The sequence below is a fragment of the Notolepis coatsorum genome, assembly GCF_963971535.1.
Source record: "Notolepis coatsorum genome assembly, chromosome: 14".
In the NCBI taxonomy this organism is placed as follows: Eukaryota; Metazoa; Chordata; class Actinopteri; order Aulopiformes; family Paralepididae; genus Notolepis; species Notolepis coatsorum.
The window spans coordinates 109,322,073-109,346,227 of record NC_140178.1 but is presented as its reverse complement, the minus strand read 5'-3'; the positions used below and the strand labels follow the sequence as shown (position 1 = coordinate 109,346,227).

The 24,155-nt window shown below is 46.0% G+C and overlaps 1 protein-coding gene across 1 annotated transcript in view; it reads right to left on the bottom strand.

The window, feature by feature from the left end:
* The window catches only part of mcm5 (minichromosome maintenance complex component 5), a 72,691-nt gene that overhangs the window by 5,723 nt on the left and 42,813 nt on the right, over positions 1-24,155 (bottom strand). Inside the window, 5 exon segments of the mRNA XM_084329530.1 lie at positions 7,061-7,188; positions 11,468-11,610; positions 14,154-14,282; positions 16,345-16,457; positions 21,364-21,540. Of these exon segments, the coding sequence (XP_084185656.1) occupies positions 7,061-7,188; positions 11,468-11,610; positions 14,154-14,282; positions 16,345-16,457; positions 21,364-21,540 (690 nt within the window).

The following is a 24,155-nucleotide window of genomic DNA, read 5'->3' as shown; positions in this document are numbered from 1 at the left end:
TGAGAGTTCAGGTCTCGTGTGAGTTCAGGTCTCGTGAGAGTTCAGGTCTCGTGAGAGTTCAGGTCTGGTGTGAGTTCAGGTCTCGTGAGAGTTCAGGTCTCGTGTGAGTTCAGGTCTCGTGTGAGTTCAGGTCTCGTGTGAGAGTTCAGGTCTGGTGTGAGAGTTCAGGTCTCGTGTGAGTTCAGGTCTGGTGAGAGTTCAGGTCTCGTGTGAGTTCAGGTCTCGTGAGAGTTCAGGTCTCGTGTGAGTTCAGGTCTCGTGAGAGTTCAGGTCTCGTGAGAGTTCAGGTCTCGTGAGAGTTCAGGTCTCGTGAGAGTTCAGGTCTCGTGAGAGTTCAGGTCTCGTGAGAGTTCAGGTCTGGTGTGAGTTCAGGTCTGGTGTGAGTTCAGGTCTCGTGTGAGTTCAGGTCTCGTGAGAGTTCAGGTCTCGTGAGAGTTCAGGTCTCGTGAGAGTTCAGGTCTCGTGAGAGTTCAGGTCTCGTGAGAGTTCAGGTCTCGTGAGAGTTCAGGTCTCGTGAGAGTTCAGGTCTCGTGAGAGTTCAGGTCTGGTGTGAGTTCAGGTCTCGTGTGAGTTCAGGTCTCGTGTGAGTTCAGGTCTCGTGTGAGTTCAGGTCTCGTGAGAGTTCAGGTCTGGTGAGAGTTCAGGTCTGGTGAGAGTTCAGGTCTGGTGAGAGTTCAGGTCTCGCGAGAGTTCAGGTCTGGTGAGAGTTCAGGTCTGGTGTGAGTTCAGGTCTGGTGTGAGTTCAGGTCTCGTGTGAGTTCAGGTCTGGTGAGAGTTCAGGTCTCGTGAGAGTTCAGGTCTCGTGTGAGTTCAGGTCTGGTGTGAGTTCAGGTCTCGTGTGAGTTCAGGTCTCGTGTGAGTTCAGGTCTGGTGAGAGTTCAGGTCTCGTGAGAGTTCAGGTCTCGTGAGAGTTCAGGTCTCGTGAGAGTTCAGGTCTTGTGAGAGTTTCAGGTCTCGTGAGAGTTCAGGTCTGGTGTGAGTTCAGGTCTCGTGAGAGTTCAGGTCTCGTGAGAGTTCAGGTCTCGTGAGAGTTCAGGTCTGGTGTGAGTTCAGGTCTCGTGTGAGTTCAGGTCTCGTGTGAGTTCAGGTCTCGTGTGAGTTCAGGTCTCGTGTGAGTTCAGGTCTGGTGTGAGTTCAGGTCTCGTGTGAGTTCAGGTCGTGTGAGAGTTCAGGTCTGGTGAGAGTTCAGGTCTGGTGAGAGTTCAGGTCTCGCCTGAGTTCAGGTCTGGTGAGAGTTCAGGTCTGGTGTGAGTTCAGGTCTGGTGTGAGTTCAGGTCTCGTGTGAGTTCAGGTCTGGTGAGAGTTCAGGTCTCGTGAGAGTTCAGGTCTCGTGTGAGTTCAGGTCTCGTGTGAGTTCAGGTCTGGTGAGAGTTCAGGTCTCGTGTGAGTTCAGGTCTCGTGTGAGTTCAGGTCTGGTGAGAGTTCAGGTCTCGTGAGAGTTCAGGTCTCGTGAGAGTTCAGGTCTCGTGAGAGTTCAGGTCTCGTGAGAGTTCAGGTCTCGTGAGAGTTTCAGGTCTCGTGAGAGTTCAGGTCTGGTGAGAGTTCAGGTCTGGTGTGAGTTCAGGTCTCGTGAGAGTTCAGGTCTCGTGAGAGTTCAGGTCTCGTGAGAGTTCAGGTCTCGTGTGAGTTCAGGTCTGGTGTGAGAGTTCAGGTCTCGTGTGAGTTCAGGTCTCGTGAGAGTTCAGGTCTGGTGAGAGTTCAGGTCTGGTGAGAGTTCAGGTCTCGTGAGAGTTCAGGTCTCGTGTGAGTTCAGGTCTGGTGTGAGTTCAGGTCTCGTGAGAGTTCAGGTCTCGTGAGAGTTCAGGTCTGGTGTGAGTTCAGGTCTCGTGAGAGTTCAGGTCTCGTGTGAGTTCAGGTCTCGTGTGAGTTCAGGTCTGGTGTGAGTTCAGGTCTGGTGAGAGTTCAGGTCTGGTGTGAGTTCAGGTCTCGTGTGAGTTCAGGTCTCGTGAGAGTTCAGGTCTGGTGTGAGTTCAGGTCTGGTGAGAGTTCAGGTCTCGTGAGAGTTCAGGTCTGGTGAGAGTTCAGGTCTGGTGAGAGTTCAGGTCTTGTGAGAGTTCAGGTCTCGTGAGAGTTCAGGTCTGGTGTGAGTTCAGGTCTCGTGTGAGTTCAGGTCTCGTGAGAGTTCAGGTCTCGTGTGAGTTCAGGTCTCGCGTGAGAGTTCAGGTCTCGTGAGAGTTCAGGTCTCGTGAGAGTTCAGGTCTGGTGTGAGTTCAGGTCTCGTGTGAGAGTTCAGGTCTCGTGAGAGTTCAGGTCTGGTGTGAGTTCAGGTCTCGTGAGAGTTCAGGTCTCGTGTGAGTTCAGGTCTCGTGTGAGTTCAGGTCTCGTGAGAGTTCAGGTCTCGTGAGAGTTCAGGTCTGGTGAGAGTTCAGGTCTCGTGAGAGTTCAGGTCTCGTGAGAGTTCAGGTCTGGTGTGAGTTCAGGTCTGGTGAGAGTTCAGGTCTCGTGAGAGTTCAGGTCTGGTGAGAGTTCAGGTCTCGTGAGAGTTCAGGTCTCGTGAGAGTTCAGGTCTCGTGAGAGTTCAGGTCTCGTGTGAGTTCAGGTCTCGTGAGAGTTCAGGTCTCGTGAGAGTTCAGGTCTGGTGAGAGTTCAGGTCTCGTGAGAGTTCAGGTCTGGTGAGAGTTCAGGTCTGGTGTGAGTTCAGGTCTGGTGAGAGTTCAGGTCTCGTGAGAGTTCAGGTCTGGTGAGAGTTCAGGTCTCGTGAGAGTTCAGGTCTCGTGAGAGTTCAGGTCTGGTGTGAGTTCAGGTCTGGTGAGAGTTCAGGTCTCGTGAGAGTTCAGGTCTCGTGAGAGTTCAGGTCTGGTGAGAGTTCAGGTCTGGTGAGAGTTCAGGTCTGGTGAGAGTTCAGGTCTCGTGAGAGTTCAGGTCTCGTGAGAGTTCAGGTCTGGTGTGAGTTCAGGTCTGGTGAGAGTTCAGGTCTCGTGAGAGTTCAGGTCTCGTGTGAGTTCAGGTCTGGTGTGAGTTCAGGTCTCGTGTGAGTTCAGGTCTCGTGTGAGTTCAGGTCTGGTGAGAGTTCAGGTCTCGTGTGAGTTCAGGTCTCGTGAGAGTTCAGGTCTCGTGAGAGTTCAGGTCTCGTGAGAGTTCAGGTCTTGTGAGAGTTTCAGGTCTCGTGAGAGTTCAGGTCTGGTGAGAGTTCAGGTCTGGTGTGAGTTCAGGTCTCGTGAGAGTTCAGGTCTCGTGAGAGTTCAGGTCTCGTGAGAGTTCAGGTCTGGTGTGAGTTCAGGTCTCGTGTGAGTTCAGGTCTCGTGTGAGTTCAGGTCTCGTGTGAGTTCAGGTCTGGTGTGAGTTCAGGTCTCGTGTGAGTTCAGGTCGTGTGAGAGTTCAGGTCTGGTGAGAGTTCAGGTCTGGTGAGAGTTCAGGTCTGGTGAGAGTTCAGGTCTCGCGTGAGTTCAGGTCTGGTGAGAGTTCAGGTCTGGTGTGAGTTCAGGTCTGGTGTGAGTTCAGGTCTCGTGTGAGTTCAGGTCTGGTGAGAGTTCAGGTCTCGTGTGAGTTCAGGTCTCGTGTGAGTTCAGGTCTGGTGAGAGTTCAGGTCTCGTGTGAGTTCAGGTCTCGTGTGAGTTCAGGTCTGGTGAGAGTTCAGGTCTCGTGTGAGTTCAGGTCTCGTGAGAGTTCAGGTCTCGTGAGAGTTCAGGTCTCGTGAGAGTTCAGGTCTTGTGAGAGTTTCAGGTCTCGTGAGAGTTCAGGTCTGGTGAGAGTTCAGGTCTGGTGTGAGTTCAGGTCTCGTGAGAGTTCAGGTCTCGTGAGAGTTCAGGTCTCGTGAGAGTTCAGGTCTCGTGTGAGTTCAGGTCTGGTGTGAGAGTTCAGGTCTCGTGTGAGTTCAGGTCTCGTGAGAGTTCAGGTCTGGTGAGAGTTCAGGTCTGGTGAGAGTTCAGGTCTCGTGAGAGTTCAGGTCTCGTGTGAGTTCAGGTCTGGTGTGAGTTCAGGTCTCGTGAGAGTTCAGGTCTCGTGAGAGTTCAGGTCTGGTGTGAGTTCAGGTCTCGTGAGAGTTCAGGTCTCGTGTGAGTTCAGGTCTCGTGTGAGTTCAGGTCTGGTGTGAGAGACTAAGACGGAGAGGCTTAGGCTAAGCTTCTTCCCCCAGGCCATCAGAGCCTTGAACAATGAACATCGAGAGACACAGAAACTGAACTATCCACACACAAGTACATACACGACACGCACGCTGAGCACGCTCACACACTAGCAGCCACTTTAACACTCATGCCGCACACACGCACACTTATGGCCAGAGGAAAGGCCACTTAAAATAGTATAACATCAGGAACAGTGTATTGCACTACTAAAGCTAACTAGCATGTCCTATATGCTCTGTAAATACTAATGTACAGATACCGAGATGGCACACCATGTACCTGTTTATTGCACTGTTTTATTGGATTCTATTAATATGTTGTACCACTGTATTCTATTGGATTCTATTATATGTTGTACCACTGTATTGCACATCGTCGCGGGCAAGACCAGCCGCATTTCATTGTATACCTGTATGCCGTGACAATTAAAACTCTTGAATCTTGAATCTTGAATCTTGAGTTCAGGTCTGGTGAGAGTTCAGGTCTGGTGTGAGTTCAGGTCTCGTGTGAGTTCAGGTCTCGTGAGAGTTCAGGTCTGGTGTGAGTTCAGGTCTGGTGAGAGTTCAGGTCTCGTGAGAGTTCAGGTCTGGTGAGAGTTCAGGTCTGGTGAGAGTTCAGGTCTCGTGAGAGTTCAGGTCTCGTGAGAGTTCAGGTCTGGTGTGAGTTCAGGTCTCGTGTGAGTTCAGGTCTCGTGAGAGTTCAGGTCTCGTGAGAGTTCAGGTCTCGCGTGAGAGTTCAGGTCTCGTGAGAGTTCAGGTCTCGTGAGAGTTCAGGTCTGGTGTGAGTTCAGGTCTCGTGTGAGAGTTCAGGTCTCGTGAGAGTTCAGGTCTCGTGTGAGTTCAGGTCTCGTGTGAGTTCAGGTCTCGTGTGAGTTCAGGTCTCGTGAGAGTTCAGGTCTCGTGAGAGTTCAGGTCTGGTGAGAGTTCAGGTCTCGTGAGAGTTCAGGTCTCGTGAGAGTTCAGGTCTGGTGTGAGTTCAGGTCTGGTGAGAGTTCAGGTCTCGTGAGAGTTCAGGTCTGGTGAGAGTTCAGGTCTCGTGAGAGTTCAGGTCTCGTGAGAGTTCAGGTCTCGTGAGAGTTCAGGTCTCGTGTGAGTTCAGGTCTCGTGAGAGTTCAGGTCTCGTGAGAGTTCAGGTCTGGTGAGAGTTCAGGTCTCGTGAGAGTTCAGGTCTCGTGAGAGTTCAGGTCTGGTGAGAGTTCAGGTCTGGTGTGAGTTCAGGTCTGGTGAGAGTTCAGGTCTCGTGAGAGTTCAGGTCTGGTGAGAGTTCAGGTCTCGTGAGAGTTCAGGTCTCGTGTGAGTTCAGGTCTGGTGAGAGTTCAGGTCTGGTGTGAGTTCAGGTCTCGTGAGAGTTCAGGTCTGGTGTGAGTTCAGGTCTCGTGAGAGTTCAGGTCTGGTGAGAGTTCAGGTCTCGTGAGAGTTCAGGTCTGGTGTGAGTTCAGGTCTCGTGAGAGTTCAGGTCTGGTGTGAGTTCAGGTCTGGTGAGAGTTCAGGTCTGGTGAGAGTTCAGGTCTGGTGAGAGTTCAGGTCTGGTGAGAGTTCAGGTCTGGTGAGAGTTCAGGTCTCGTGAGAGTTCAGGTCTGGTGAGAGTTCAGGTCTCGTGTGAGTTCAGGTCTCGTGAGAGTTCAGGTCTCGTGAGAGTTCAGGTCTCGTGAGAGTTCAGGTCTCGTGAGAGTTCAGGTCTCGTGAGAGTTCAGGTCTCGTGAGAGTTCAGGTCTGGTGAGAGTTCAGGTCTCGTGAGAGTTCAGGTCTCGTGAGAGTTCAGGTCTCGTGAGAGTTCAGGTCTCGTGAGAGTTCAGGTCTCGTGAGAGTTCAGGTCTCGTGAGAGTTCAGGTCTCGTGAGAGTTCAGGTCTGGTGTGAGTTCAGGTCTGGTGAGAGTTCAGGTCTCGTGAGAGTTCAGGTCTCGTGTGAGTTCAGGTCTCGTGAGAGTTCAGGTCTCGTGAGAGTTCAGGTCTCGTGTGAGTTCAGGTCTCGTGAGAGTTCAGGTCTCGTGAGAGTTCAGGTCTCGTGAGAGTTCAGGTCTGGTGAGAGTTCAGGTCTCGTGAGAGTTCAGGTCTGGTGTGAGTTCAGGTCTGGTGAGAGTTCAGGTCTCGTGAGAGTTCAGGTCTGGTGAGAGTTCAGGTCTCGTGAGAGTTCAGGTCTCGTGTGAGTTCAGGTCTCGTGTGAGTTCAGGTCTCGTGAGAGTTCAGGTCTGGTGAGAGTTCAGGTCTCGTGAGAGTTCAGGTCTGGTGAGAGTTCAGGTCTCGTGAGAGTTCAGGTCTGGTGTGAGTTCAGGTCTCGTGAGAGTTCAGGTCTGGTGTGAGTTCAGGTCTCGTGAGAGTTCAGGTCTCGTGAGAGTTCAGGTCTCGTGAGAGTTCAGGTCTCGTGAGAGTTCAGGTCTCGTGAGAGTTCAGGTCTCGTGAGAGTTCAGGTCTCGTGTGAGTTCAGGTCTCGTGAGAGTTCAGGTCTCGTGAGAGTTCAGGTCTCGTGAGAGTTCAGGTCTCGTGAGAGTTCAGGTCTGGTGAGAGTTCAGGTCTCGTGAGAGTTCAGGTCTGGTGTGAGTTCAGGTCTGGTGAGAGTTCAGGTCTCGTGAGAGTTCAGGTCTGGTGAGAGTTCAGGTCTCGTGAGAGTTCAGGTCTCGTGTGAGTTCAGGTCTCGTGAGAGTTCAGGTCTCGTGAGAGTTCAGGTCTGGTGAGAGTTCAGGTCTCGTGAGAGTTCAGGTCTGGTGAGAGTTCAGGTCTCGTGAGAGTTCAGGTCTGGTGTGAGTTCAGGTCTCGTGAGAGTTCAGGTCTGGTGTGAGTTCAGGTCTCGTGAGAGTTCAGGTCTCGTGAGAGTTCAGGTCTCGTGAGAGTTCAGGTCTCGTGAGAGTTCAGGTCTCGTGAGAGTTCAGGTCTCGTGAGAGTTCAGGTCTCGTGTGAGTTCAGGTCTCGTGAGAGTTCAGGTCTCGTGAGAGTTCAGGTCTCGTGAGAGTTCAGGTCTCGTGAGAGTTCAGGTCTCGTGAGAGTTCAGACACCGACCTGTTTGGTGAAGTCCTGGACGATGCTGTGCTCCGACACCTGGGAGCCGATGGCGAAACGTCTCTTCATCTGTTTCTCTATACGAGAGATCATCTCCTGGTCCTCCTGGGTGGTGAAGCCCTCCACACCTGCACACAGTGGAGACATTAGCATCTAGAGATATTCTCCACACCTGCACACAGTGGAGACATTAGCATCTAGAGATATTCTCCACACCTGCACACAGTGGAGACATTAGCATCTAGAGATATTCTCCACACCTACACACAGTGGAGACATTAGCATCTAGAGATATTCTCCACACCTACACACACAGTGGAGACATTAGCATCTAGAGATATTCTCCACACCTACACACAGTGGAGACATTAGCATCTAGAGATATTCTCCACACCTACACACGGTGGAGACATTAGCATCTAGAGATATTCTCCACACCTACACACAGTGGAGACAATAGCATCTAGAGATATTCTCCACACCTACACACAGTGGAGACATTAGCATCTAGAGATATTCTCCACACCTACACACAGTGGAGACATTAGCATCTAGAGATATTCTCCACACCTACACACAGTGGAGACAATAGCATCTAGAGATATTCTCCACACCTACACACAGTGGAGACATTAGCATCTAGAGATATTCTCCACACCTGCACACAGTGTAGACATTAGCATCTAGAGATATTCTCCACACCTACACACAGTGGAGACATTAGCATCTAGAGATATTCTCCACACCTACACACAGTGGAGACATTAGCATCTAGAGATATTCTCCACACCTACACACAGTGGAGACATTAGCATCTAGAGATATTCTCCACACTGTGGAAACAATCAATGCTATGAGAGTATGTTCCTGTAATAAACATTTATTTATAAGTTCATATTCACATGAGAATGAAATCGCACGCAATACATTTATTTGACCAAGAAGGTTCTTCGCAGAAACGTTGGAATATGGAGCAGGAGGGTGAGAGTTCATCGTCCTTATATACTTTTACTGGTTATGAGGACCTCATGAACTGTATAAAAGCACACATCCCCACACACACACCTGAGAGCAACACACACACACACACACACACACACACACCCGAGAGCAACACATCCCCACACACACACACACACCCGAGAGCAACACATCCCCACACACACACACACACACCTGAGAGCAACACATCCCCACACACACACACACACACCTGAGAGCAACACATCCCCACACACACACACACCTGAGAGCAACACATCCCCACACACACACACACACACCTGAGAGCAACACATCCCCACACACACACACACACACCTGAGAGCAACACATCCCCACACACACACACACCTGAGAGCAACACATCCCCACACACACACACACCTGAGAGCAACACATCCCCACACACACACACATAGGGCTGGGCGATATGGCCTAAATATGATATCACGATATTTTCTGACCTTTCGGCGATACATGATACACATCACGATGTTTTTCTTTTTTTCCCCAAACAATTCATTATGAGGCTTACCAAGACAGTATTTGAGTTTGCAAGCTAACATTAAAGACAAAATAAAATACCCATGCATTTAGCATTTTTATATTATATATTAGATTTAGATTATTGGATTATTAGATTATATATTGCTAGGCCTGTTGCAATAAGCAATAAATCAATTTATCGCGCAATAATGAAAATGAATGCAATGATTTTGATGGGCGCAATTAATTGCTATTTGCGTGTTTGTTTTAATGAGGCGGGAACCAGTACCTCTTCGTGTGGGGAGGCGGGCCGCTGGCGTTACTACAGAGTACAGCACGGGAGCTCCTGTGAGCACCATGCGTATGTTGGGCAGTAGCAACGCTACATAGCTTAACTACATTTCTCAGTAGCGTGATGGTAGCGTCGCTCCTTTTGAACCAAGTAGCGTTCTTTGTAGTGTAGCTATTTTTAGACCCAAGTAGTGATGTAGCGTGAACAAACGCTATACGCTACTGCCCGGAGAAACTGGACTGCTAAATAAAGATTAAAGATCTAGTGTTGATGCTATGACGCTTCCTCCTCATCGTTGATTGCCTGTAGTAGCTGCATCTAACGTTAGTAGCTAACGTTAAAACTAACCTAAAGTTAGTTGTTCACCAACAATCTCAACATTTGTTTTATCATTAGCTCAAAAACACAGAACCGGACGACACAAGTTGTCCGCTCATAGGTTCTGCTAGGATAATAACAACAATACTTCCGGTCGGTGGGTTTCAAAATAAAAGAGCAAAGTCTAAAACACCGGAAAAGACGTTTATTTTGTACAGCGTTTTCCTCCACGAGTACTCAAGTACATCATGTGATCAATCGATCTGTTTTTTTTGCCCATCCCTAGTTTATCCTGTGCTGAAAAGTCTCCATTCCAATAGAGATAGTATATATTTGTGTTTATTTGATTATTGTTGAGCTATATTTTAATCGAGAGTAACTGGTAGTGTAGCTTACTACATTTTCCAAGTAGCTTGCCCATCACATAATCCGCGAGCCACAGTAAACAAACGCGAGCCACAGTTAGGGTGACCAGGTGTCCCGCTTTTGGTTGTACTGCACAGCCATTTGACCTAATGTCCCACGTCCCGCATATTGAGAGGATGTCCCTCTTTTCGAAGCAAAAAATAAAAACATGGGTCTAAAAGCCCCTTCCTACAGTAAAGTAGCAACCCGCCTCTTGTCCACACACATTGCTCTGCTCGTTTTATCATTGCTCTCACGGAGATAAAACTGGGAACGAGGTTACTCTGCTTCTGACGCTACCTCATATCTGATTGGTTAGGTAGTAATTTAGGATATTTAAAATGTCTTCCAATGTTAAATAAAGGTTTATTGCACTTTGAAACGGTTTCCTTGCATTATTATGCTATTATCATTATATTAGTAAAAAAAAAAGTTGATTGAAAACTTTTGGGAAATACATTTCTCAAAAAAAAAATTCTCTCAAAACCGCAATAATATCACTTATCGCAATAATTTCTGGGACAATTAATCGCCCAGCAAAATGTGTTATCGTGACAGGCCTATATATTGCATATATTTAGCAATGAGATATTATATGATTTAGATATGAAATATGATGAATTGAAAATGGGGGACCCTGATGTAAACAAGACAAAAGTCTTTCTCTGGTCTGCATCCCCTTAACAATTGTATGTATTGAGCTGTACTGTACCCATTCTGCAATATGTTAATAAAGTTTTAAATCAATCAATCAATCAATCAATCAATAGGATTTTAGCATTTTTATGTATATTTGTATGTCTCTAAATGTTTTGATGAATTGAAAATGGAGGACCCTTATGTAAAAAAGCCAAAAGTCTTTTTCTGGTCTTCATCCTCCAGTCAGTCCACTGTTGTTGTATTGAGCTGTACTGTATTGTACCCATTCTGCAATCGTTAATAACGTTAATTCATTCAATCATTCAGCCGGCAACAGAATAATTTTGATTGACAGTCGAGTCTGCCAATTACGTCACACCACTTGTACCCGCCCTGCTGTTCTTAGCACCAATCGGCAAGCAGCGCTATTCTTTTTTTACATTCCTGAATGCCCTCCTTTGATTTTAACGAGAGCTCAGCTCAACGACAACAACAACAGCTCACCGCAGCCGACAAGTGATTACTAGCGCACCGCAGCATAACAACGAGGCATAATGATTTTACTGCAACAAATGTTATAATAAAAGCCGTTCCATACATCTGTCTGATTGAAAACTTTATTAACAGACAGCAGAATGGGCACGCACAACTCGGCACGGACTGAGATATGAACAGTAACGCTTGCTATCCATGTGTCGTCATCGGACGTTGCTATGTTTGGGTAAATACGCTGATGTGTAACTATATAACGTGTAACTATATAATGTTGATGCCACAAAACGAATGCCTTTGTTAATCATAAGTACTAACTTTGATGCAGTAGTGCGTGGAGCGGCGTTGTTCAAAAGTTTGAACGGGGTGGACCAGATTGACGCGACACAATCCTCTTGGGCAAAACATCACGATATCCACGATACGTTAAAAAAGTGTATCGTTAATGAACTGTACCCGATATTTATATAATATCGTCATATCGCCCAGCCCTACACACACACACACCTGAGAGCCACACACACACACACACACACACACCTGAGAGCCACACACACACACACACACACACACACCTGAGAGCCACACACACACACACACACACACACACCTGAGAGCCACACACACACACACACACACACACACCTGAGAGCCACACACACACACACACACACACACCTGAGAGCCACACACACACACACACACACACACCTGAGAGCCACACACACACACACACACACACCTGAGAGCCACACACACACACACACACACACCTGAGAGGCTGCCCGACAGCGCAGCGTCCAGCGTGGAGACCTGGAACAGCCTCAGGGCCTCGTCCACCTCCTCCTCTCCGGCCACAGCCTGCAGCTTCATCTTGGCCAGAGACTCTGCGATGCGGATCACAGCCTCCAGCTGCCTGCAGGGGGGGACGAGAACACGTGAGGAGGAGGAGGGAACACAGAACACGTGAGGAGGAGGGGACACAGAACACGTGAGGAGGAGGAGACACAGAACATGTGAGGAGGAGGGGACACAGAACACATGAGGAGGAGGGGACACAGAACACATGAGGAGGAGGGAACACAGAACATGTGAGGAGGAGAGAACACAGAACACGTGAGGAGGAGAGAACACAGAACATGTGAGGAGGAGAGAACACAGAACACATGAGGAGGAGGAGAGAACACAGAACACGTGAGGAGGAGGAGAACACAGAACACATGAGGAGGAGGGAACACAGAACACGTGAGGAGGAGAGAACACAGAACACATGAGGAGGAGGAGGGAACAGAACACGTGAGGAGGACGAGAACACGTGAGGAGGAGAGAACACAGAACACGTGAGGAGGAGAGAACACAGAACACGTGAGGAGGAGGAGAGAACATTAACATCTGTTATAATCCGACTCATCGTGTGTCTTACTTATTATTATACTTATTTCTCCCAAAAAAGGTGGTATACAAATAAAGTTATTATTATTATTATTATAAATGAAGGTTCCGACGGCCTGTTATCAGGCCCGACATTAACTGTTGATATACCGTTAATCCAGAACAAACCGCGTCCCAACGGCTACAAATAAAGTTTATAATCATCTCCATCTCCACAGGAGGGGACGAGAACACAGAACACGTGAGGAGGAGGGGACGAGAACACAGAACACGTGAGGAGGAGGGGACGAGAACACAGAACACGTGAGGAGGAGGGGACGAGAACACAGAACACGTGAGGAGGAGGGGACGAGAACACAGAACACGTGAGGAGGAGGGGACGAGAACACAGAACACGTGAGGAGGAGGGGACGAGAACACAGAACACGTGAGGAGGAGGGGACGAGAACACAGAACACGTGAGGAGGAGGGGACGAGAACACAGAACACGTGAGGAGGAGGGGACGAGAACACAGAACACGTGAGGAGGAGGGGACGAGAACACAGAACACGTGAGGAGGAGGGGACGAGAACACAGAACACGTGAGCAGGAGGGGACGAGAACACGTGAGGAGGAGGGGACGAGAACACAGAACACGTGAGGCGGAGGAGACGAGAACACAGAACACGTGAGGAGGAGGGGACGAGAACACAGAACACGTGAGGAGGAGGGGACGAGAACACAGAACACGTGAGCAGGAGGGGACGAGAACACGTGAGGAGGAGGGGACGAGAACACAGAACACGTGAGGAGGAGGAGACGAGAACACAGAACACGTGAGCAGGAGGGGACGAGAACACAGAACACGTGAGCAGGAGGGGACGAGAACACAGAACACGTGAGCAGGAGGGGACGAGAACACGTGAGGAGGACGAGAACACAGAACACGTGAGGAGGAGGAGAGAACACAGAACACGTGAGGAGGAGAGAACACAGAACACGTGAGGAGGAGGAGGAGAGAACACAGAACACGTGAGGAGGAGAGAACACAGAACACGTGAGGAGGAGAGAACACAGAACACGTGAGGAGGAGAGAACACAGAACACGTGAGTAAACAGTGCAATTACAGGTGGTCAAAAAAAGTTAAATAAAGTAAAATAGTGCAATCACAATACTGGTATAATAATAATAATAATAATAATAATAATAATAATAATAATAATAATAATAATAATAATAACTTCGTTTTATACAATTCTGAGGTAGGCTTACTCTCTTAGTAAACATTAACACCATACCATTATATGGTATTTACTGCACAGCCAGGCCAGCATATACATGAAACCCGGCTTGTATTAGGAGGCCGGCTTATAATTGCTTAGCTCAACAGCGCACCCGGTCATTAATAGAGACCCGGTTTTTTATTGAATACCGGTTACTATTAGAGGAATTACGGTATCTTATTTCCTCAACAGCACACACACACACACATACGGGACACGCTGTTATCTCAGTGAAAATAGCTCAGATTATCCTAAAACTGGTAACAGACTCCTTACCTTAGATCAGATGTTCTCCAAAAAGATTATTCCAATTCCTGATCGCCATTCCAAATATCGATCGCGTTTATTGATTGATTATTGGCTGCTGTAAATATATATTCCAGGCTGCTTTCCATCTCGCGATCACTTCCCTCTTCATCAGATCCCTCGCCAGCATAGTGGAGCCAGTAGGCTCCCCCCCCCCCCCCCCCCCCCCCCACAGATCCACCAGTCTAATCGAATGGCCTGCAGTTACACAGGGATAGACGATAGGGGGCGGTATTTTCCCATCGGAGCTCATAGAGGGGCTGCTGTACCAACGGGAGACTCGGTTGATGAAATATTAATTCAGATCGCTAATAAAAAAGTAAATAAAAGACGACAATTCGCGTCGTCAGCACTCAACGGGGGCATGAAATAACGACATAACACGTCGCTGGCACTCAAAGTGTAGGTGACATGCATTATAAATGGCTTTTTTCAGGGTCTAGCATTGTTCTCTCCCTCTCTCTGGATGAACAGGGTAAAAAAAAAAAGAGACCCACCTGACGGTGATGGGGATGGAGGGTCTCTTGCTGCTCTCCCTCTCGTGTTCCCGCGCTCCGCTCCTCATCACTACGTAGCGGTTCTGCAGCTTTTCGGCGGCGGCGGCCGAGAGGCGAGGCCCACATTTACTGTCGGGAAGGATTCACACATTTACCGTCAGGAAACACCACATTTACTGTCAGGAAACACCACATTTACTGTCGGGAAGGATTCACACATTTACCGTCAGGAAACACCACATTTACTGTCAGGAAACACCACATTTACTGTCGGGAAGGATTCACACATTTACTGTCAGGAAACACCACATTTACTGTCGGGAAACACCACATTTACTGTCGGGAAACACCACATTTACTGTCAGGAAACACCACATTTACTGTCAGGAAACACCACATTTACTGTCAGGAAACACCACATTTACTGTCGGGGAAACACCACATTTACTGTCGGGGAAACACCACATTTACTGTCAGGAAACACCACATTTACTGTCAGGAAACACCACATTTACTGTCGGGAAACACCACATTTACTGTCGGGAAACACCACATTTACTGTCAGGAAACACCACATTTACTGTCAGGAAACACCACATTTACTGTCGGGAAACGCCACATTTACTGTCGGGGAAAGGCCACATTTACTGTCGGGAAGGATTCACACATTTACTGTCAGGAAACACCACATTTACTGTCGGGAAACACCACATTTACTGTCGGGAAACACCACATTTACTGTCAGGAAACACCACATTTACTGTCAGGAAACACCACATTTACTGTCAGGAAACACCACATTTACTGTCGGGGAAACACCACATTTACTGTCGGGGAAACACCACATTTACTGTCAGGAAACACCACATTTACTGTCAGGAAACACCACATTTACTGTCGGGAAACACCACATTTACTGTCGGGGAAACACCACATTTACTGTCGGGGAAACACCACATTTACTGTCAGGAAACACCACATTTACTGTCAGGAAACACCACATTTACTGTCGGGAAACGCCACATTTACTGTCGGGGAAAGGCCACATTTACTGTCGGGAAACACCACATTTACTGTCAGGAAACACCACATTTACTGTCGGGAAACACCACATTTACTGTCGGGAAACACCACATTTACTGTCGGGAAACACCACATTTACTGTCGGGAAACACCACATTTACTGTCAGGAAACACGACATTTACTGTCGGGGAAACACCACATTTACTGTCAGGAAACACCACATTTACTGTCAGGAAACACCACATTTACTGTCGGGAAACACCACATTTACTGTCGGGAAACACCACATTTACTGTCAGGAAACACCACATTTACTGTCGGGGAAACACCACATTTACTGTCGGGGAAACACCACATTTACTGTCGGGAAACACCACATTTACTGTCGGGAAACACCACATTTACTGTCGGGGAAACACCACATTTACTGTCGGGGAAACACAACATTTACTGTCGGGAAACACCACATTTACTGTCGGGGAAACACCACATTTACTGTCGGGAAACACCACATTTACTGTCAGGAAACACCACATTTACTGTCGGGGAAACACCACATTTACTGTCGGGAAACACCACATTTACTGTCGGGGAAACACCACATTTACTGTCGGGGAAACACCACATTTACTGTCAGGAAACACCACATTTACTGTCGGGGAAACACCACATTTACTGTCAGGAAACACCACATTTACTGTCGGGGAAACACCACATTTACTGTCGGGGAAACACCACATTTACTGTCGGGAAGGATTCACACCACATCTGCACCTTTGATTACACCGTTTTCTTGCTCATATGCTTGTATTCAGATTGAATTATAGTAGTTACACTGCTTATTTTTATCTTTACTATAATTTCATTGTCTATATTTATGTCTTCTACTATTACCCTGCCGATACCTCCCCTCCTCCCTCCCCCATGCCGCCTGAATTTCCCCAAGGAGATCAATAAAGGAATATCTCATCTTAAAAGCATGGCATAACTGTTCCACTGAGACTTGTTTACAAGAGAAGTTACGTTTGTTACTTTGTTTACATCCCCCTCACATATCAAAACCCCCAACATGGAAGGAAAACATCCAACACTCGGTGGAAAGGAATGTGAATCAGTGTTAAAAAGGTTAAAAGTCAGTGGGCAGGGAGCGCATAGCAGACGACTCACGTTCTGGCGTAGGCGATGAACTTCTTGAAGGTGGCCAGTGGGATCTCTCCTTCCACGGCCTCCGTCTGCGTGTGAGCGCTGAGGTGGACGTTCATCACGTGGCGAGCCAGGATCTGAGGAAGACGAAGGGGTCGTGTTAAACTAGGGCTGCACCGAATGTCATATTTTTTTTACATTCGAAGCTTCTATTGATGTTTTCGAACGAAGCTTCGAATGTCTGTCGTCATATTTTATGACATCATAAAAAATATATATATATAATATCCTCAAACAAAATCCTCAATTTGAATAAAGTGATTAATCTGATTAAATGAGTCTTAAAAAAAATTAAATCAACTTTTTTTAATGAATATAACCCAATAAGGGCACGGTTGGTACGAAAGTGATGGTGATGGGCTATGTCATTTATGTTAAATGTTTTATTTAAATTTTTATGATGAGTCATATACTATAATATTAGTGTAGCCTAATCTTTATCTGCAACTGTGAAGAAAAACCCCATTGGTTTTCAGGGGTCTTTTTGATCGTTTTTACATTATTACATCATTATTGTTATTGTTATTATTAACAATATTATTATGATGGTTGCATCAACCCTAAATCTGAGTTGGGGCGGGGGTGCAATGCAGACAAACAGTTTTGCTTTACTGAGCTCCGTTATCTGGGGGCTGTAGTTGGTCACTTTAAGCTGCACACCGGAGCATCTTTTAATCCAGCTGTTTGCTGTTCTCAGATATTTTCTGACATTTTGTTGATGCGTCGCTCGACACTACATGGGGATATCTTTTATCCTTGATTTGATTGTCTCTTTGTTTGGCAAGCCTTCAAACAAAACATCTGAGCTACAGAGAAAAGCCTCCTTGATATACGCGACTTACAAAAAAGAACCTGTGGGAGGATTTCAACAAGATAAATGCGACAACAGTGCAAAATATTTCACTATAATATTTCAAAGCAAAAAATAATATATATATATATATATATATATATATATTTTTTTTTATGCTGCCCCCTGTGCCAATGAAAATGCCCCTGCGTGCCTATGCAGGCACGCGTGCCTAGGGTTGCCTACCCCTACAATAGACGATGAAGGGCTCGTGTTAAACATTACGGCGCTTAGCAGAACCAATAGAAGACAAAACCCTCCGCGATGAACCCCGACGACGGCTAGCAAAGCTGTCAAAATGTTGCCGTTTGTTGATATCATAGTAAATTCATTCACGGTTCCTCTAATCACTTTTAGTCTCTTGATTCAGTCGACCCAGCACCTCATCCATACTGGTATTCAGGGGAGGAAACTAACTTTTTGGCTTACCAGCCAACTGGCGGGTATCTGATTTTTTTTACCAGCCAAATAGATTTTTTACCAGACAAAAAAAATCGCTAATTGTGATAATTACTTCTTTGTACGTCTTCGTCTAAATTGATTTTCAATCATAGTAAATTAATCACACTGTCTCTACTCTTCAAAATATTACATCATTAAATCACATATTAACATGAAAGAGGGAACTATTCTGGACTGGGTTGGGCTGAACTGGGCAGTGAAAGATGCTGGGTTGGGTTGGTCTAGGTTATACTGAATGATGAATTGAAAATGAATTGAAAATGGGGGACCCTGATGTAAACAAGACGAAAGTCTTTCTCTGGTCTGCATCCCCTTAACAATTGCATGTATTGAGCCGTACTGTACTGTACCCATTCTGCAATCTGTTAAATAAAGTTTTCATTCATCACAGCTCAACTACTAGGAATGTGTGTCTGACTCTTAAGTGCAGGAAATATTCATCAGAAAGGGGGGACATGATGGAGGGAATGGAAAGAGCAGGTTTGACAGGAGCAGGGTTGAAGGGATTGATTGATTGAAAGGTTTATTAACAGATTGCAGAATGGGTACAGTACAGTTCACTTCAATACATACAATTGTTAAGGGGATGCAGACCAGAGAAAGACTTTCGTCTTGTTTACATCAGGGTCCCCCATTTTCAATTCATCATAACATATTGGAGTGTGGAGGAAGTGGACAAGGCATTAAGCAAACAGGACTGAAATGGGGGACCCTGATGTAAACAAGACTAAAGTCCTTCTCTGGTCTGCATCCCCTTAACAAGTGTGTATTGAGCTGTACTGTATTGTACCCATTCTGCAATCTGTTAATAAAGTTTTCAATCAATCAATCAATACTGGGTTGGGCAGTGAAAGAACCAAGCATTTCACTGTAATGTAATAGCTAAATAAAACAACTTGAACTTGACTTGTTACATTTGCACTCTGGTTGTATGCCAAATGTATTCTGGTTGTTCTGTACTTGTGCTGTAAGATGACAATACATTGGAACCGAATCGACAACGCTAGGGGTTCAGCTGTGTATTCTGAATGCCAAATATGACAACATCACCGTTGTGAAGGGCATATGGGCGAGTGGTGATATGCTGGGAAACCCGGTAATAATAAAATGTCACTCGGCTGCATTTAAGCAAAGCCGCTCAGTATAGTCGTCCACTATGTTGAATGCGCGTTATGGTAGCTTGTTACATGCTAGGTAGCTAGCCGGCTAATGCTGGCCTGGTTGACTTGTCATTCTCATCCGACTCGAAGGAGACGCGTCGCATGCTGTTGTTCGCCCCCATGTCACACCGCACCGATATCCGAAAGCGACGACTCTACATGCAATTATTTTCATCCACTCATGTGTTTTTGTAAGTTTGTCTACGTTGTCAAGCCGGCTGCCGGTGGCAGGAGTTTGTAGGTCTGCGCGCAGTGGTCTGTCCACTTCCCCTAGATGGGCGGCATCTTCTAGAAAACGAGTGTTCATTGGAGGAGCTTAGAGCGCATCTGTACAACGATGATGTTCATTGGTTATGGTCTGATTATTATGTGGCGCAAATGGGAGGAATCAAGGGGGGAGTCAGAGTTCGGTTTGTGTCAGTGAGCGAATCAGCAGATTGCAGAATGATTTTTTTGTTTTGTTTTGTAATTACTAGTACTCGCCAGACTGGCGAGTGCTCTTCATGAATTACTCGCCAAACGTAAAAAATACTCGCAATTGGCGAGTAAAGTGGCCTAATTTCCTCCCCTGCTGGTATTCCTTTCCCCAGCACCTCATCCATACTGGTATTCCTTTCCCCAGCCCCCCATCCATACTGGTATTCCTTTCCCCAGCATCCTCATCCATACTGGTATTCCTTTCCCCATTTTTAAATACTGCCTACTTGGTTACATTCAGAGTAATTTATATTGTTTATTTTTACTTTTCTACTGTACTATAATTGTATTACCTATATTTATAGTCTTCTAGTATCACCCTGCCCGTACCCCCCCCCCCCCCCCCCCCCCACTGCTGCTATGATGCCTGAAATTCCCCCCAAAGGGATCAATAAAGGAATATAAGATATTCCTTTATTGATCCCCTTGGGGAAATTCAGGCATAGCAGCAGGGGGGGGGGAGGTACCAGCGTTTCCGTTAGAACATATTCGTGCCGGTCTGAGTGTCCTGCAAGATTTCTATCACCGGACATATTCGAGATATTCCGGTCAGAGTTTTAAACAGCAGTCTATTATAATCACATTTTTATGAGCTAACGAATTCCGTTATAATTGGACATGTGTATTAATTACATCAAGCGAAGAATGAGAAATTGATTTGCAGAATCAAATTACTATCTCTCGCCTCTCAAGTTAGTGCGATACGCTACCAGCATCAAGCTCCCGCTGCAGCAGCTCTGTCACACGCACCCCCAAATGAATCTCGAGTCGACATCGCTTCACCTCGTTGTATCAGACACGTCACACATATCATAATGTTCAACTTCACGTATACAGTCATTAATATATTCCAAATAAAATAAGTCCCTCGATACTCCGTGCTGCTGCTGACTTGAAATAAAATAGACCGATACGCAGTCGGTCCGACACTAAACAGCAGTCTGTTATAATCACATTTTTATGAGCTAACGAATTCCGTTATATTGGACATTTGTATTAATTATATCAAGCGAAGAACTGAGAAAGCAGAGAGACGGCAACATTATTGTGGGTTTGCGTGACGACTCTCTCCACCTCGCAACGACTTATTTGCAAAGAGTATGGCGCTGCAGAGAAGCTGTTCAGCTGTTATTGGCTCTTTTCTGGGAACCGCACAACAGCGCCCCCCACTCAACATTGGCTGAAAATGGCTGAATTGGAGTACTGCTGGAATATTGCATTGTACTGCTGGTACTGCGGCTCTACAGCTTCAGAAAAGTCCGCACACCCAGCACTAAGCTCTCGCCGACAACGTCGTTGTCATTATTAGAAGCAACGAGGAAACAAATGTAATGATCGTTTCGTTCATCGCATAGGCTATTTAATTTTAGCCTATTTTAATACAATTCAAATAATCAAATTGTGCTTAGACTCAGGGAATTATTTTCACCGGACATTAAGACCGGAGAGATAAAATATGTCGGACTTAAACAGATTTTGCCGGTAAAATACCGGTAATTACCGGCTAATGGAAACGCTGGGAGGTACATGTAGTAGAAGACATACAGGTACAGGTCACAGAATTATAGTACAGTATAGTACATATTAGGGCTGACCTTCGATAATCTTTTTGGAATTCGAAGCTTCGCGGCTGAGATTCGATTTTAATTCGAAGCTTAGAAATTAAAATGTAAAAAAAAACGTTTAATTATTATTATATATTTTTTTTATGTTGTGGGACTTGTACAGCACTTTGTTCAACTTTGTCAGTGCTGTAAAGTTTAAACCTTTTTAAATCTTAGACAAACTAAACACTTTGCTTCCATGAAATATTGTAAGCCGTCATTTGAGGCTTTATAAAAGCAGCACAATGAACACAAATCTGTCAGTGCCGAGTCCGACCTCATCTTAAATAACAAACAGCATTGCTTGTTGTAGTTTAACAAAGAGAGGCAGAGTTGATTTTGCACAAAAATATATATATATTTTTTTACATATAGTACATATCTTATGGTACATCTCCAGCGCTCCCCTGAACCCCAACACGCCCCTCACCATGTCCTTCGCCTGGTCGTGGATGTCCTTGATGATGAAGATCATGTCGAAGCGGGACAGGATGGTGGGCATGAAGTCGATGTTGTCCTCCCCCTTGGTGTCGTCCCAGCGGCCGAACACCGAGTTGGCGGCGGCCAGCACCGAGCAGCGGGAGTTCAGCGTGGTGACGATGCCGGCCTGGAGGTGGACGTTTGTGTTTATTAATAATAACCCTTTCACTGCCACGCGACAGAAGGTTAAACCCTTTACTAATCACACTACCAAGCGATTTACAGTCGGCAGTGTGATAGTAAAGGGTTAACCTAGGGCTGGGCGATATGGAAAAAAAATCATATTGCGATAACGATATGATAATGTTATCATATTTCTCGATATCGATAATTATCGAATTGTTAATGTATGTATTAAAAAATATATATATATATATTTTTTTTTAAAAACAGATGTATGTTTATTTTGCAGCAATTCTTTGTCATTGCCACCATCTTTAGTGTTACATCCCCTCACACTCCAGTTCTCAGGCTGCAGCTGGTTTAAAAGCTAAAGTAAACCGGCTTCTCTGCTGGCTGTGGCTCCAGGGGAGTTGAACAGTTCTGGCTCTGCTAGTTTATTTTCGATCTTTTGGCGCTTTGTTGGTGGACAAACCACCGCACATGTGCACCGTGACTCGTGACTGGAGTCTAGCTCTGCTAGCACACATAGCCTACTGTGTACAGACGGTTTCAAATTGTATTTTAAATTAGAAAGCAAACAAAATAAATGGACAAGAGAAAAATAAATCTCAATTTGGTCAGTATTGTCATTTGGACAAGCAAAGCCATTACTTTAAGTTGCAGGCAAGAAAGACAAGTCTGTCCACTGTCTCTGGTTTTAAAACTGCCCTGTTGCAGGTCACAAAAAAAAATAAAAAATAAAAAATTGGCGTGGCAGTGAAAGGGTTAACCCGCTGTCGTGCGGCAGTGAAAGGGTTAAAGGAATCCCCCCATTAGAGACACGTGAAATAGCCTCTAGTCTGCCTGGGGTCCTGGACAAAAACCAATACAATTGTACAACTAAAAATAATTAAAAATAAAACAAAACACATGATTCACAATATAAAAACTAGGGCTGTCCCCGACTAAGGATCTGTATAGTCGACTTGTAGTCGCCAAAAATAGCAGATAGTACACTATGAAAAAAAAGGGGGGAAAAAAAGTATATATATATAATTTATCATTCCATTTGGGCTGTGGGGGTGCTTAATGTCTGAAGGAGTCGACTGAAGGCTTCTTCTCCTCTGCAAAAGCATGCAATTGGTCCACTGATGGATACATCTTGATATTCGTCTAGTCTAGTGTGTTCATTAGATGGGTGAAATCCTCTTTCAGTGCCTCTGTGCCTGTTTTCTTAGGCAGTTAGCCTCTGGTATGCGTGCCATTAGCGTTAGCCACGCTTCTAGGCCTCTTTTCTTTTGGAAAGAATGATTAAAAAATAAATAAAAAAAAAAAGAATAAGAAGAATTAATAAAAAAAAAAAATTGCATTCGACTAAGAGGTTGGCAGTAGACTACGGCTCCTTTCGATCGATTAGTCAACTATTCGACTAATATGAGTCAGCCCTAATAAAAACTAACATTCCAGTCAAATTAGAAATATACACAGATAAGTTACATACTTTACAAGTTTGCAAGATATCTCTTTATAATTATTTCATAGTTATTTTGACATGTACTGTGGATAAGATGTTTTTCGGCAGAGCATTCCAGAGTACTATTGACCTATATATGCCAGTGAGTTTCAGAACAATTTGATTTTGGTGCTGTTTTTGATGTTACCAGAAGCGGCCCCTCTAGTGTTGTAACCATGTGCAGAAGTCATTTCGAACTGCTGAGCCAAGCTAGATGGCTTACCAGTGCTGATAATGTTCCGCAGTAGCATTAGAAGACTCATCGATAGGGCGGCCGGGTAGCGCAGCGGACTAAGCGTCTGTCTACCACCGCAGAGACAGTGGGATCGAATCCAGCTGCGGTACCTCTGGCTTGGTCGGCCGTCCATACTGACACAATTGGCAGTGTCAGCGGGTGGGAAGCCGGTGGGGTGGGTCCTGGTCGTTGTAAACAGCGACCCCTACAGTTCGGTTGGGGCGCCTCCACAGCGAGGGAAGGATCTGGGGGAGGTAGTGTGACCCTTCCACACGTTACACTCCCCCAGTGAGAGTCCGCGCTGCCAGGTGAAAAGAAGCGGTGGGCTGGCTACACATGTGTCGGAGGAAGCATGCGATAGTCTCCGCACTCCCAGGCCGACGGTAGGGGGTAGAGTGCGCAACGACCAAGAAGGGGATTGGGAATTGGCATAACGACTAACATTGGGATGGGAGAAAAACGGAAAAGGAGGGGGAAAAAGATAAAAATAATAATAATAATAATAATAAATTTTAAACCATCAGCCATGTCAGATGTTCATGCATAAAACCAATACTTGTCCTGTATGAACAGTAGTGCCAGGCGAGCCGCTTTATTCTGAGCCACCCAGATAATGCACCCATGTTGGAAGAACCATGGAAACCTGTATGTTCACGTTTCACTGTGGCAGCAAGGCGGGTGGGAGTGTCTTAAAGCCTAAGCCTGAAACAGTCTACCTGGGTATATGTAGTTGTTATTGCTGTGTAATTGTCAGAGAATGTGCTGCGAGTAAGTGCTTTTCACCCTTTTTTTCCAGAACTACTTCACCTTTCAATGTCCGTTATTGTTTGATCTTACTGTATGTTTTGAGTGTATCAACCCGTTATTAGACGAGGAAAACAAGAGGCGGAAT